General features: G+C 37.0%; 1 protein-coding gene across 3 annotated transcripts in view; it reads left to right on the top strand.

Moving 5' to 3' along the window:
- The window catches only part of ASAP2 (ArfGAP with SH3 domain, ankyrin repeat and PH domain 2), a 91,583-nt gene that overhangs the window by 51,945 nt on the left and 23,270 nt on the right, over positions 1–16,368 (top strand). For all 3 annotated transcript variants that reach the window (XM_054061462.1, XM_054061461.1, XM_054061463.1), the window contains exons 10-16: positions 5,457–5,560; positions 5,684–5,753; positions 11,151–11,238; positions 12,968–13,016; positions 13,125–13,291; positions 14,575–14,708; positions 15,432–15,526. In XM_054061462.1, coding sequence (XP_053917437.1) covers positions 5,457–5,560; positions 5,684–5,753; positions 11,151–11,238; positions 12,968–13,016; positions 13,125–13,291; positions 14,575–14,708; positions 15,432–15,526 — 707 coding nt within the window. The remainder of the gene's footprint in view (positions 1–5,456; positions 5,561–5,683; positions 5,754–11,150; positions 11,239–12,967; positions 13,017–13,124; positions 13,292–14,574; positions 14,709–15,431; positions 15,527–16,368) is intronic.

Raw genomic sequence — 16,368 nt, 5'->3', positions numbered from 1 at the left:
AGCACTTTGGCAGTATTGAGGAGATTTCATTATTACAATCTTGTCTAACAATAATATTCCAAATTGTATAAAGATGATGTAAAACTGAACTTCAGATCCCAAACCCTCTCTTGTCATCATCTGCAGAAATGACAGTTGCTTGCTGCCTTGCTGTGAGGTGCCAGTTTTCAAACATGCAAGAGCTGGGACAGTCTGGCAATTTAACAAAGAAGTGCATTTTGAGTTTTGGTTTTGGTTGTTATTAGATTTAAAGAATTCTGGAGTAATTTTATTTGGCAAACCGTATTCTGTAAGCAAGCATCTTTAGTATAATCTGATCCAAAATATTTGGCCTACTTCTGTTTCAGATTGCTAGTTCTTCTTCTTCTTCGTATAAATACATGCCAGCCAGCTTCCTTTGTGTGGCTGCTGCGCCATGAGTAAGTGAGGAATGACACTCCTTCCGCCTTTGGAGGTGGTCTTTCTAGGAGGGATCACAGTGAAATAGTTTATTCTGTAGAACTCAAACCTTGATCTTTTCTAGTCTTGCTTTCATCTTCCCATAAAGATTATGGTGACTCCTAGCTCTTAGCAGTGGACAGATGAGAGTTGTTGAGCAACCTAACCTAGCGGAAGATGTCCCTACCCATGGCCCGGGGGTTGGACTAGGTGATCTTTAAAGGTCCCATCCAGCTGGGACTGTTCTGTTATTCTGTGACTTTCTGATAGGCATTTGAACAGTCTTAAATGCTCTCCACTTTGAGGTGCTGTTTATGACTATGTGTGAAGATTCTGATAGTGGCTGTTGTGTACAAAGATCCATACAATTTGCAGGCACTTTCTTAGGTTCTGCCTGGCAGTTAGGGATCACTGAGGGGTGCATTTGCCAAAAACTTCCAAATTTGAGCTCTGTGGAATGGAAGACCGGTGATCCTAGTGGAAATGGTGACTACTTTAGTTTCACCATTGATTGCTTACTCTCAATAAGAAGTCTTTGCCATTTGGAGGGTGTTAGTACGCTTCCTATGTTATTTGGGTCTTTGTTCAAGAGAGATGATAGAAGCAGTTTGGTTTTGTGGTTGCTGGGAATGTTGCTTCTCTAGGTTTACCTGTTTATGAATGACACTGATATCAAATCTATGTGGAAGATGTGGTAAGCACACGTCATTTCACAGACTGAAAAATGTGATAATACACGGGAATGTATCACTTGTACTGTTTTTATTGCATTTAAAAAATACAAATGTATGAAGTGCTTTAGCCTATATTCGTTATTAATTCTGCAGTTTTAGGTATTGCTGCTCACCTGCAGAGCATAAGTACTGTAATTATTTTAAAAGTTTTTTGAAAACATCAATTAATCAGTTGGATGCCAAACAATCCTGGTATAATTTACTGTACAACCCACTAATATTATTTTTGTTGCACTGTAATTTCCTTTACTATAACTGATTTCTTTTTCCTTCCTGAAATGCATTTACATTTTGTGACCGAAGTCTAGGAGAGTAAGTGTTACTATGTTTTAATGAAAATAGTTGGCATGATTTCCATTCATTTCAAGAAACTGGATTTTTCCTCTGAGCTTTTTTCTGTTGGTATGAAAAGACTGGTTCCTTTTGCTCTTCTTCTGTTTGTTGTATTACTAAAGGGGAAAAAAATAAAAGTTATCAGATTATTCTTGGGAAAGAAAATTGCTATAAGACGAATCACTGATTTCCTTTTCACTCTTTCTTGGGAATGAAATCCAGTTGCTTGATTTGATAGTTATTGCAAGATTTTTGAAGATATATGTGTTTTACATTAAAATGAACTTCACGTATGAAATAATAGAACATTGACAAATATTGTTTCTATTGTGTTTAAAAAATATATGACACAAACATTCATAGTGAACCTTTTTCTTTGTGCCTTTATACATATTTTCCTCCTGCACAGAACTCCCTCAAACCTGATTTGTCATTGTGTGTTCACTTCTGTAATTTTTACACATTTATTTTTCAAACTGTAGAGCTCACACAGGTTTCAGGGTCAAACTTAGACGTTCTTTGCCTTCATTTCTCTATTTCCTGTGTCACCTCTGGGGGTAACCTTACTGTAGCGTTTAGATTTGCTTCTGCTTCTTCCACATGTTTCATAGAACATATAATCTATTCGGGCCACTGCAAAATAGGATAAATTTTGTGTTTCTTGGCAAAAAATGATGGTAGCTGTGCCATAGGAGAGGCTGCCTGCAGGGGATTCTGGCAGATGTGTCTGTTGGAGGCTCTTTGGAATTGTAATAGGTAAAGGATGGATCCCTGAAACATCCTTTTGGCAATGATCCTGCAAATGCGAGAGAAGGTCAGGCTTTTGGAGAGTTGTAAGGGCTTTTTTGGCAGCTTTACACACAGGAGTGATCCGGACAGCCTAAAATCCTGCTCCATGGGAGCTGTGGAATGGCTAGCCAAAACTGCCGTGTGTTAAGTTAAAGCACTTTTTATAGAAAGTTCTGTTGTGTTCAAATAGTGGGGCTGATAAATACGTCCTTAGGATCTCTCTTATCAGTAGTCGCAGACCATCTTTTCAGAATACTGTTTTCCCATTTCCTTAATTTTAGTTCTGTTATTCAAGTCAATTTAGAACTCGATCGGTCTTTATAGAATCTTGGAAGAAATAATTTCGAACCACTTAATGGTCAGTGAAGCGATTCACTATAAACATGCTGCAAAGAGATGACTCATGGTTTTTTTTGTGTGCTTATCTGCATTTCGAAGCTGATAAAGTGGACAATGTTCAGCTTCTTAGGCTTGTGTGCTTCAGTCTGTTCTGATCTTATGTTCAAGAGATTTAAAATGACAATACTCTGCACTAGGTGTGTCCTATACCCTGTGGTGATCAATTTCCTCACATAGGTAATGTACGTTGTTCCTGTTTCTCCGATGAGGCCATTGGGTCTGACCCTGTTATCTGTCATTTGTGCTCCTCTTACGTGCAATATACAAACCAGAAATAAGGGATGATCCTTTGGGGAGCATGTGTATGGAAAAGGCATGCTGGAATGGCCTGGAAGGATGTTAATGATGGTGATTTGTGTTATGGCATCCCTTCTGTGAGGATAGATCAGAGTTGTGAACTTGCTTGTCAGAGAGCTGCTGAAGCCATCATCTGGCAATCACGCTGGACACTATTGGTTTGGGCATGGCCTGAAATGTGGATTTAAAATTGAAAATCTCCTTGTCTTGTCCTTAACTCCTTTTCATGAAATTCCATTAATTTTTTTAAATATTGTTCATCATAATGAATGTGTGGAAATACACGTCAGCTACAATAGCTTCCTCTGTGGTTGAAATAAGGCAGGAAGCTTGTATTATTTGCTTGCCAGTTTGGCCAAGTGCAGCAGCTGAAGAGAAACAACAGCTGAAGGGAGGCAGCCAAAATGCAGCAGAAAATATTCCACCAAAAGCAGCCACATAACCTTAAGTAATGGGAGTAGTGCTATGGGCAGGTGTTGGAGGGCATCTGAAATCTTTACATAATTGAGGATGTGGAAAACTGAAATTAATTTCCTGTAAGGTCTCCAGTCTTCTTGGGAATGGGGTTCCTCTGCTGACTAATGAGAGGCAGAGATCAAGGCATTGGTGGGACACAATGGGCAGTGTCAGATCAGATTTGCTTCAGAAGTCAGTAAATGCATGCAGCGCTGCTTTGCTAGTGAGGATAGTTCTTTTTCAATGCTGTTCTGTTGTTATGTTGGGCAGCCGGACTGCAAAACCAAATAATCCTGTGTAAACAGGCTGGAAAGGAACAACAAACAGACCGGTTTAAATCTGAAGGGTTGCTTTGTCAGGCATAGATGTTTAAGAAGTGGTTTTGTAGTGCCTTTAAAAACCTCAGATGAATGTTGGAGTTACCTGTTACGGCTTCCTAGATCACTGGCTGAGAGACAGGGAAGTGGACTCTGATTGCTTCTGCTGAAAAGGAGCACCAAAATGTGCTGCAGCCTGCCTTGAGCCTGGCTCAGGATTCTCAGTACCACTGACCTCCAGCACTGTGTTCAAGATGAACTTGAAAACCTGCAGCCTGGAGGTGTGGAGAACTATGTGCACTGAACTGGGGTGTAGGTGGTAGCTCTGTCCCTACTGTCATATACAAACCTGCTATGTGTTGTCACTTCTGTTGAGGAGAATCCTGGGGAGCTTTGGCTGCATTAATAGCTTTGGTAGCAGAATGTGCTGCTGGAACTTGTAAAGAAGCAGCATTCCATCTGAGCTGGTATTCCCTGGGGAAAAGCACAGTCCAAGGGTATGCGTTCTTAGTTTTAGTTGGCCTTTTTCCCCTGCTTATATCCATACATGTCTTATACTTAGGCTAATAAAGTGTATGAAGCTAATTGTAATTAGAGAGAAACTATCTTCTTGATTTGTACTTTTTGGACCACTGTAAGTTTTATCATGTGCACACTCTGAAAACCCAAAATGATTTATCGTGTGATTATACTCCTAGTATATCTTGAGACACATTATCTCACCTTTTTAGCAAAAGAGATTTTTATCAAATCAGTAAGTTTATTCCTTAATAGCTCTTAAGTTTTTGCTTAGAATAGCTTAGTCATTTAAGTGAGCTGCTTTCTTTCTGTTTTTTTCCTTGCTATGCTTATATTATCTGCCATACATAACAGAGGTTTATTTACGTCTCTAGAGCAAAGACCGTAGAAAACAAAACAATGAATATTATAAATACTGGCTATTGTTACTGTATGCTTTCAGAAGTCCATCCCATTGTGTTGCTACTGCGAATGCAGCTGGACACATCAGATTCCTCATTATCAGGCTCTTATTTTTTAAGAAGCTGGACTCTTGCAGCAGTGGGTCCTGCATCTGGGTAGTTTTGAGAACACTGAGAAAGGTTTGGTTAATCCTTGACATTTCCTGTCCCAGAATTCTACTATATTCAAGATATTTTGGTTTAAATTGTTCTGATGAAAATAACTTTTCAGTTTTCCTGTATGCCTCCTGAACTATGTTTCCAGGAGGTCTCTTCTGCTTTTCAGAGAGTAACTTGACTCAGCTTCCACAAGGAAAACCACTTCTTCAGATTTATTTATGTATTTTTTTTTTTACAATGGAAGGGTGCACTGGGAATTTCAGGTAATAATAAGCTTTAGTGTTTGTACGCTGCAGTGTTTGCATGAGTTGGAAAGCCAGCTGCTCAATTAATTTGAGGGTTAAAAAAAACATGTATCAAAGCCAGTAGTAAAGCTAAATAAAAGCAAGTAGAAGGAGTTGGGCAGGTGCGGATAACGGCCACTTCTCAAAGGTTTTTTTTGTGCCGTCTGAAAAAAGATATGGATCTTGTTCTCTGTCATTGAGGAAAGATGTGCTTCATTTGGCTTGTAGGATTAGGGCAGGAAGGGAAGCCTCTGACACTCATTAGTAGGGGGAATATATTAGTTGAGAAAGTGTGGAATGCATTACAAATTGCTGTTCTGTATATTTAAGGATTCTCAGATTCGTCAGAGTACAGCGTACAGTTTACATCAGCCTCAGGGAAACAAGGAACATGGCACTGAACGAAATGGTAGCCTGTACAAGAAAAGTGATGGGTAAGTACTGCTGGATTCTACAGAGGAAAAAAAATCCCTGGGTCCTAAGAGCTGAAGCAATGTAATAATAAGTATATTAAAAACTGAGTTGCCTTTTTTTTTTCTTCCCTCCCTTTAAACCAGAATCAGAAAAGTGTGGCAAAAAAGGAAGTGCTCAGTTAAAAATGGTTTTCTTACAATTTCCCATGGTACAGTAAGTATTTGTTTACAGTATTTTATGTACATGGTTGCTAATACAAAAAAGCAAGCTATGCTGGTCTATATTTATAATTTGGAATTAGCTACATTCCTGATGCAGTGTTTTGAATATGATGGATATATTTTTTAAGGCAGTCTATCAAGACATACACATCTAAAAATACAACTGTTAATGCTCATGACTGTTAATGGCAAAAAAGAGGCTTTTTTTAATGACTCATTTAGTTCATGGAAACTGTTCATATTTTACCAGACTATCTGAAAACACAGATTCTAACTTGGTTTTTTTTTGATAGATATGGTTGGGCATTGAGCCATCTGTTATAGATGGGTTAAACAGCTCTTTATATTTGCAGGACAAACTGAGAGAATGCTGAATCTGTTCTCTCCCCCGGCTTTGCTGCTGTCGGGGTATCTGTTATGAAGGTTGCTTTCCTAGGGAGTAGCTGTTGAGAAAAAAAAATCAACTCTGAATGGAACTTCTACCAGAATGACAAGAGATAGAGAGTTAGAAGTCCCTCTTCCTTTGCTACCAGTATTTCAAACATGTTAACAAACTTTCCATATTTATACTTAAATTCTAAAAATTTTATACTTTCATATTTTGGACCTCTGAACTCAGCTGGTTTTGCTTTCCTGTAAGTTTTCTCTTTTTATGTTTCTCAAAACGTTTAAGGAAGTTTCTGAAGGCAGAAATGAACTCAGTGACAGTATTTCCCATTCTTAGTCTAGTAAACAGTCCTGTTTCTTGATCCTGTTATGAACCATTCTGTTCTTCATCCTGTTATGCCTGTTGCTATGACTACAAGTTGACCCTGGCAGCAAAAATGAATCAATCTCTCATTTGTGCATCTAACCACAAGCTGTTGCCGTCTGAATTGATAACCAGGAGTTGAGGAGAAGTGCAAAAACAGGCCTGTGAAGCAGAGTCATTACTGTGGCTTTGGAATTGTCCACTGATTTATCCGTTTTCTTAGTTGAGTGCATACGAGTGCGTCTTCATCAGAGAGAAGCCTGTCAGTGTTTCTATACTGGTGTCTCCGTGTGCTGTAAATGCACTTGATGTTGGACGTGCTGTGGTGGTACCAGTAGAAGTACAGCCAGGGCAGCTCAGAGCTGGCAGACGCTACAGGATCCACTTTCACTTGCAAGCAGAGTTACCAAGTCTATCAATACACTGTTGTTCTTCTCTTTTTATAAGCTATCTACCAGATGGTCTAACGTTTTTAGAAGCAGTAGGTTCTTATTGCAGTCAGCGGAGCCATAGCAGGAAATCAGTTGCTAAGGTAGATACATACCTGAACACACGCTTGAAGTGTGTTTCACGAGTGCACTCTTGATCTTTTTTATGTTACAAGATTTGAGTACCTTCTTATTTTAGAAGAGATTTTGAAAAAGTGGGTTTTTACGTATTTATTCAATTTCTCCTTATGTATTGATAGCAGTTTTGTGCCAAAAATTACTGCTTGTTTCATAGGCATGGAAAAGGAAAGACATTTCTGTTTCTATGTGTTAAGAATTTTCTGGGCTGCTCTGAATGTCTTCTGAGACTTTGAAGCAACAGCATTGATTTCCAAGCTTTCTTAGGGTTGATATCTCTTGATCTTTAAAATACAATGTGTCATTCTCTCTTCTCATCTGTTCCTCAAAATGAACCCATCTCAGAAATTCAGTTGTCAGTGTTGTTTGCTTTATCGAGTACAAATTCGTAAGTGCTTTACTTTAAAGGGCGAGTATTCTTCATGGATTTCTGTTATTTGGTCATGTAGTCTCTCTTTTTATGACTCTGTTTTAGTTGTTTCTAGAACAGCTATCTTCAGGCAGTTGCAGATGCTGCATTCTGACTTAAACTTCCTTGCCAAGTGCTCTCCTGGTATGGGTAGGGAGAATATAGCTGGTTTTATGTCAGTCACCAAGCTGTAATGCTGACTACCTGTGTCTACGTCGGCTTACGTGCAGAAGTTAGACCTCTGGGCATCTAAAAGCCTGAAAGAAATTAGCATTCATAGTGCAGTGTGCAAGGTAGTGGTTGATGGAAAATCAGACACTGCTTCTTTGTGTGATTATTAGCAGTTGGAGGTTTTCTGACATCTACCTGACTGCAATTTGAATGCATGTGGATGAAAACACAATGATAGAAGCAGATAGAGCCATGTAAATAGGAATTCCTAAGTGGCTTCTGCATCAAGAAGTCACAACATAAAAATGTACATCTGAGGAACCTTGGATTTCTCAAAGTTAATTTGTGTTTAAAGAGCCTAAGTGGAATTTGCTGGTTGTTTGCAAAAAAAAGAATACAAGAGAGTCATTATCCAGGAATCTTTCTTTTTTATTCTTTATTGCTGGAAGCTTTAATCTACCATTATAATTAACAGGACAATCTGAAGGCAAAAGAATCCAATTCAGTGTTTCGATTCTTAAGTAAATCAGTGTGATATCCAGAAAAAATGCATGATTAAATCAGTCAAACTGTCTGTTGAGTAAGTAAGTGGATGCATTTGCTTGTGCCTTTTGTAAAAATGAGCTCTGTATCGTGGCACTCGGTTTTGTCTTGGAGACCTCACCTTTTGATTCCTCCTCTTACTGTTTTTTGGCAGAACCCATAAGAAGTCAGTTTTGGTAGATGGAGGGTTACGGTTTCTCCAGGAACCTAACACAAGTGGCTGCAGAAATCTGCGTGTAGGGTGTGAGAAGTGGTAGCACGTTCTTTCGGAGTGTTGGTGTGTTAATGTGAATGTCCAAAAATTCACTAGTGATATGAAATTTAATTGTCTAATCAGGGACTTGAGCAGGAAAATGAAACCAAGAAGTTTCAAACAAATAATGTAATTGCAAATACACATTTGTTACCTTTTTCTACGTCTAGTATCTTCTAATTCTGCTAAGAGTCTGGTTCAGGCTGGCTAAGGAATTTATACAGCTGTGCCTCCCTTTGTCTTGAGGCTCTAACTGCTCCCCAGCAGCGCTGCTGTATGATGGAGTCACTTTGTCCACGAAGGAACGGGCACGTGTTGGGGAGGCAGGTGGGGAGAGGCTGTTATTTGGCCACAAGATAAAAGCAGGAATGTGGTGGTACCAGCCACATGCAAAGATGCCAGGGTTGTTTAATACCCTTGTTAATGCTGACTTCAGGTTAGGAGGTTCTCAGGTAAAAGCTTTAGAATATGTTCAGATTCCAAGATCAGCAGATTGGCTCAGGATACGCTTTAGGTTGCTGCAGCTATTTCTTTGGGTTCTCAAATCCTGATACAGAGTTCATACACTGCATTCTCCTATGCAGAGACACGAGTTCTATATAGGTCCTTCAGATCTCTGAAGCATTTTAACGGATCCATTTACAACTTCATATTTCACAAGTTATAGAAAACTAGTTAAGTCCTGAGTGCACTTCAGATCCAAAGTCCTGGGGCAAATGAATTAGTTCTTAACCTGAATTTAGTTGCATTTTTACATTCTCTTAGAGCCTCTGAGAGAGGTATATATGGGTTGCCCAGCAGCTTATTTACCAAATACGTATGTATTGATTTTTGTTTGCTTTATTTTGTATTTTCATTATAGGCAGCTTCTGGACACTTCTTGGATAAACAGTTACATTAAAAATGTAAATGCTGGTAGCCTTAGTGCTTTGGATAATTAGTATATTTAAATATAACGAAGAAAATGAGCCCAAGCTGTGGCATTTTCAAGATGTTTTCTGCTGTGCTGCAAGTTACAAAGAACTCTTGGTTTTGATAGGCTAAAATAATGAAAACTGTATGCACTTTTACTAGTAAAAGGAATGCCTGGAATTTGAAAAGCTGTTTACTAGGCAGAGGATACAATGTGGTTGTCAATTAATTGTCATCTTGCTGACTCCAAAACCTCTCTTGGGTACAATTTGTTTTAAATTGCCCAGCAAGTGACCTGCAGGTTTGTTGTTTCAGTGCATGCTTGACTTTCTTCAGTCTGCTGCTTATGTTGAGCAAAGCATGAGCAGCAGCTCATTTTCAAGGACACCATGCTGTCTTTTTTTTTTTTCTTTTTTCCTTTTTTAAACAGGGAAAAAACCAACCATAATTGTTTCCCTTATGTTTCTTCATGGTTTTGATTTTCTTCTGGTCTTCAGACATAGTGATGATGATGTTCTTTTGGCCACGTACATCGTTTTTATCAGATTGTTTAAAGGCACTCTGTACTCGTCAGACTTGTTCCCACCCTTTTTTTTTTTTTTTGAATGAACTGTTTTCATTGATAAATTTAGAAGAGATTGAGAAGATGTACATTTCTTATGAATCATTGCAAGTTACTATATTGTGTGTTAGTTCAGCTTCATTTGATAATGGTTCTTGTTTAGATGATTAAATCTTGTTTTAGCAACTTGATAGATTGAAATTGTTAGAACATAACAATATGTGTGTAAGGCATTAATGTATATTGATGTCTTTGTAACAGTACTTTCCTAAAGATTCAAATGAATTATTATTTTTCAGATAATATTGTCTGCAACTGAACTCCTCTAGTTAAATCTGTTTTCTGATTTTAATGATTCTAAAAGAAGAGTGAAACTAGTTATCCATGGTAGCAAGTGCAAACCATTCCCTAAGTCAAGGTTGCAAACGTAATGTCATACTGGTCCTGCCGTAGATCTGTAGGACAGGCAGGTTATCGGAAAGAAGAGACTAGCACAGACATGCCCTTTGAAAAGTCTTTGTAGCCTTTATGAGACTTTTCCAAAGTGAAGTTTGCTTTTAGTAAAACATTGTGACTTTTTATTGAATAAGGAACTGAAATAGCTGAGAGGAACTCAAACAGAAAAATATCATTATAGAATATATTTTGTTTCACTACATTTTTTTGGTGATAAGCAATCTCAGTTTAGTTTTGCGCATGTTTGTTGCAAGACTTCTCTGTGCAAACTTCTTGTTTTACTTCAATGTATCCCTGCAGAGATTTAAAAATTGAGTATTTGTGCTAAACTGGTTATCTGGGCTCTCTTTGAAGACATAAACAGCAGTCAAATTATTTGATTATTGAAAACCCCTAACAACTAATTTTTTAAACTGAAATTCTTAATTTTAGACAATTAAACTTACAGAAAATTAATTTGTCTCCTTGTCATACCTGATCCCTTGAAATAAGTGTTACTGGTAAGGTAACCAGAATAGTGATAAGTGATTTTACCCATCTATTTCAAAATTTTAGTGTCTATCCAGTTACTGGTGAACAAAATATCCAGAGAAAATGTAGCTTACAAGCCATGATGCAGAAGAAAAAGGAAATCAAAACCTGGGTACCTTAAAAATTAAAGGAACAGCCATTTGTAAAGTCTTTTTGGCTACTGGGATGTTACCCTGTGGTTTAAGACACAGTCAATATCGATGTACTGAAATGTGTGTGCTTTATCTTCAAATAGGCCAACAGACCTCCAGCAAAGCTCAATCTGTTAACCTGCCAAGTGAAAACAAACCCAGAGGAGAAAAAATGTTTTGACCTCATATCACGTAGGTTTGTTGTTTAGGTCTTTCTGTTTGCAGCTAAATCAAAAAGTTTTGCATTGTTTCTGCACATGTGTCAATAATCCAGTTAAACATTTTCACAATGGTAGAATGCCTCCCTTTTAAAATGCCTTTACTATGACAATTTACGTTTTCGCTTATTTTAGCATCATGCAATTTGTGCTTCTTTCTTTGGAAAAACAATTTTTTTTAAAGCTGTCTTTACTCCTTCATACTGTATAATTCTGTGCTGCTTGACAATACAGTAACAATAGTTTTGCTGCGACATCACTTTCTATATCGCAGATGTCATAGCTGATCATCTTGGAAAGGTACAGCTTTTGTGCGAGATCAGGAAAAGCTTTTAAAACATGACAAAACTACTTCAAATTTAAGGAAAGTGGTTGCTATGTAACTGAAGAAAATACTGAAAACCTTGGTAGTTTTATTATCTCATAATAGGTACAAAGGTGAGATAAAGAGTCCACATATAAGTACCCAAAGTGAATAATTTTGGGAACTGAATGGGATAATAAAAAAATGTTTCCATTGTTTTCTCACTGGACATTTTACTGTTGTATTTATGGGGTCAATAAAAATACATTACTGAATAATATATCTCAGATTATTTGGGGAGAAGAATATAAATCTATTATATTCTCAAATTAGGATTTGTCACTTTGTCAAAGTATAAAGTTCTTTTCTATATGTAAATGTAATATATGCTACTTACATTGATAGACTAGAACTTGAATATGTAATACACAGCTTTTCCCTTTCTGCACAGGCAAGTGTCTTCCCTGTTTACTTTTGCACTTTCTTTCTTGATTACGGTTGCATTTTGCCCAGAATCAGCTTATCACAGCATTCTTATTTATCTTATCACACATATGAAAAGGTATAACTGGCCTCTGAGCCTTCTCCACTTTTTCCCTTTGTTTTACCATGGAGTTTAAAAATATTCCTTGTTTTTTAAAAAACAGAAATTGCTGTATCGTTGCAAGATAAAATCTCTTATTCTTTATCTACCACTGTCCTTTCATGTAGCCTCACTTTCTTCGCATTTTCCATATTTGAAAGTATCTTTTAGTACCTTTTTATCTGAATATTTTTCAAACTTTAGGAATTTTCAACCTAGAATAACTTTGCCGGTAGCTTTACCTCTGCTTTCCTCATCAACTGTACCAATTTTAGCTTCAACTCAAACTCTATCGCATCTCATTTGTTGCGTAGGCTTAATATTTGTTAGGCTTTCTTTCATTACTGGTACACTATGGTAATGCCTAGAATTACAAAAGTAGTAGTAAATTGAAATTTTTTAGCTTGATTTAATTAAAACAGCTTGGGGCTCATCCTGATTGTAGTTTGGACTTTTTGTCTGCCAAATTTGTTTTGTCGTTTTTTGATTACTGTGATTTCAAGAGTGCATTTGGAAACTAACTTTCTTATGTACAGAGAAGCTCAAATATGGGGTTTTTGTTTTAGTCACATGCCACCTGTCCCAGCAGAACTTTAGGCTTGTGGTTACTGAGGTTATGTCTAGAACATGGAAAAACTACTGTGTTCCCCTGCCTCTTATACGACAGAAACACAGCCCTGAAGAAAACAGTTTCTGTGTAAAGAACAGACCTCAGGAGTCAAACATAATTCAATTTTAGATTTTTCTGAGAGATTGCTGCAAAATCAGTTTTTCAATCATTTTTTTTAATCAGTATATGAATTATTTATTGTGCAGATGACAGAACGTACCACTTCCAAGCAGAGGATGAACAGGAATGTCAAATGTGAGTTACTTGCTAATTTCATTTCTGATACTGGTGTTCTACTGAGACGTTACCTTGAACTTTAGAAGCACCAAAACATTTAATAGCAAAATATTATTGCCATTTTAGATGGACATCTGTGCTACAAAACAGTAAAGAGGAAGCTTTAAATAATGCATTCAAAGGAGATGATAACACAGGAGAAAATAATATTGTCCAGGAACTGACAAAAGAAATTATATCTGAAGTCCAGAGGATGACTGGAAATGACGTGTGTTGTGACTGTGGAGCACAAGGTGACTCAATGAAGTATATTTCTAATTGGTAAAAATTCTGTGCCACAAGCTGATGTTTTATGCTATTATTTTTACATGAAGATTATACACATAGTGGAATACGCTAACAATTTAATTGCATTGCCTTCGTAAGATTGATTTGCTGTATCATATTGTCAGCGGGGAGAAAACTTATTTTTCTCCAATGTATTTTGCTAATTGTAACTTTTGAATCTATTTTAGTAGTCCATATTTTACAAAAGATTTAGGTAAAACTGGACAGCAGTTAAGGTATTTGAAGCATTTTCCTAATACATCCCTTTTTTTCTTTACTTTTTCTGTTTGACTTTGAGAGGGAGCCAGGGAATGTCTCTGAGACTGCTCATTTGGAAACGAATGCACCTGCTGGCTGGGGTTTGCTGTGTTGGTTTTGTTGATCGATGAATTTCTACTTTAATCCTCTTCAAATTATTTTTTTAAATCCTGCTGTTTCCTGTGTTCTTTTATGTTACAGAAGCACTGCAGGACTTATGGTTTTTTGGTCTGAAACTTAGCTGAAAACATCAGATCTGAAGCTGTATGCACTTTATAAATCAATAGTAACTTCCAGCAATAGAAATTGTATGAAACTATGGGAAAAGTCAATACTGCTGTCTTTGAGGGAGAAGATTCCAAGTAGCTCCTACCAAACCTTTATCAAATAAATTAATGTCCAAGCTGTCTAAATCTTCAGAAATTATTTATTCACAGATCAGGGAATGTTGTAGCAAGAATGCAGAATACCAGGAGAAAAGGCAAGCAAGTGTAACAAAAGGGGAGGGATGAGGCTTAGTATCTTTTAAATAGTTGAGTGAGAATCCATTGTAGTGTGGTGCTGTATGTAGTCTTCAGAATCACTGCTGCTTTGCCTAGTCTACAGTCTATACTCAAGATACAGAAACCCCCCTGTAGGCATTGTTATTTCAGTTTGAACGTCACCTGTGACCCCAATTTTCCACCATTATATTAGTGCTTTAAAAATGCAGTTCCTGAAAGCTGCGTGGTGAATGACAAACCGGACTGTTTGAGCAGCTGCCTTGGAGAGCAGTGTCCTTTACAAAAGGAAAAAAAAAATGCACCCACACTTTTTTCACCATTAAAAAATCCTGGCTTGTGTTTCCCAGTAGAATAAATGTAAAGACATAAAACCTGATAATTCATGTACAGGAATCCTATTTTACAGAATTTAATTTCTTTATACTGTATTTTCTAGAATTAGTCGATTACTTAGTAGATTTTAATCCTGTGAGTGCTTTCTGTTTCAGATCCTACCTGGCTTTCAACAAATTTGGGAATTCTAACTTGCATTGAATGCTCAGGAATCCATAGAGAACTTGGTGTTCACTATTCCAGAATGCAATCACTTACATTAGATGTGCTGGGAACATCTGAACTTTTGGTAATCAAATTGCTTTTATTAACCTAAAAATAGTACTATAAAATACTTCCAACACAGCTATGTTTTTGTCACTTTTTGTTCCAATCCTGAGTTGCTGCTGGATAAACAGAATTTAAGAAAGCTTAACTCTTCAAGTTTGAGACAACCTCCTGGAACACAGTGTCTTACTGTAAACATTGCCTGGATTTAGAATTCAAATTAGTAAGGCTTCATCTTTTTTGTCTTTCTGAGTCTTTTTACCCTTGGTTGGTCTTTATAAGAACACAGCTGTTTGACGTACAAATGTGCCTCTCAAGATTAAAAATTGAAGAACTTCACCAATACTTATCCCATTCATTATTTAGCATTATGTTAGAAAAGAACTTTAATCCTCAAAGGAAGAAAATGTATTGAGCTGTGCTACTCAAAGAAGTTGCCACATATCATCTGCTCTGTGGCAGTTCATATGTGTGTTCTTACCCAGCATGAAGTGTTTTGCATTTGTGATATGAACTGATGTTTGGATGGATTGTTCTGCAGTTACTTGTTCATGTATTAAATCCCAGTTGAAAACTGACATGCAAAAAGCTACCTGACCTGTCCATGATCACTGACATAGTAGTAGAACTAGGAATCAGAAGCAAAAAGTCCCAGATTTGTTTCCTCTTGCCCTCCCCCTGTTATGTGTGGTGCCAATAACTGAACATGTTTATTAAGTGAGCTATGGATTATTTTTTTTAACAGCTTGCAAAGAATATTGGGAATGCTGGGTTTAATGAGATTATGGAATTCTGCCTACCAGTTGATGAGATGGTCAAACCTAATCCAAGCAGCGATATGTAAGTAAAGAGCCGCTATTTCTGAAAAAGGCAGGCATTTAATTTAATATTTAATAATGGGTTGTGCTATTAGGGTTTGCACTAGCAGGTCATGGGACAGTTGTAATGTCTTTCTATGTAGCCTTATAGCCACAGAGTAAACCTTTTTTCTAATGCTTTGCATATCTGTTTTATTGAACTTCATTTGATTGTACCTTCCCTAATAATGATTATTTTACCAACTCTCTGAATCATGATTTGTGGGACAGAAATAAATTAAACTCACCCCTTGGGAATTTTAAAGACACACAAGGGCAGAGATTAGGAGCAAAGCTATTAATTTTTTGCTATTTAAACACAAAGTAGAAGTTGGAATAAGGTGCAGATTTTACCTGAAAGATACTGAACAATTAGTGTTTAGAAACTGCACCTAGGGCTTCAGTCCGTAACTGTGTGGAATAAAGACAGAACACTTAATTGAATTCCTCGAAAACACTGAACAGTGATGGCAGAGACACAGCAAGGACAGCTGCCTACTTGGCTGGATACTCCTCCATCATAAAAGAGCTATCAAATGGTGCGGAAACAAACCTAGAAGAATTGTCTTTGGATGAAGCTGATTTTACATTATCTGGATTGTCACTATTCTGACAGAACAAATGATAAGCTGTGCAGTTTAAATGTTTTTTGAATGCAACTATCAATAATAATAGTGAATATTAATATTAATAATTACAGTTGTTAATAATTTTACTGTATGCTAAATCAATAGCATAAGAATACTTCTAAAACTGACATTTTAATAAATAATTTCATTTGATATGTCTGCATATCAAATATGGGGCTTTTTTAATTAAATGAGA

The sequence above is a fragment of the Cuculus canorus genome, chromosome 3 (assembly GCF_017976375.1).
Source record: "Cuculus canorus isolate bCucCan1 chromosome 3, bCucCan1.pri, whole genome shotgun sequence".
NCBI classification, from domain to species: Eukaryota; Metazoa; Chordata; class Aves; order Cuculiformes; family Cuculidae; genus Cuculus; species Cuculus canorus.
This window is presented reverse-complemented; position numbering and strand designations above follow the sequence as displayed.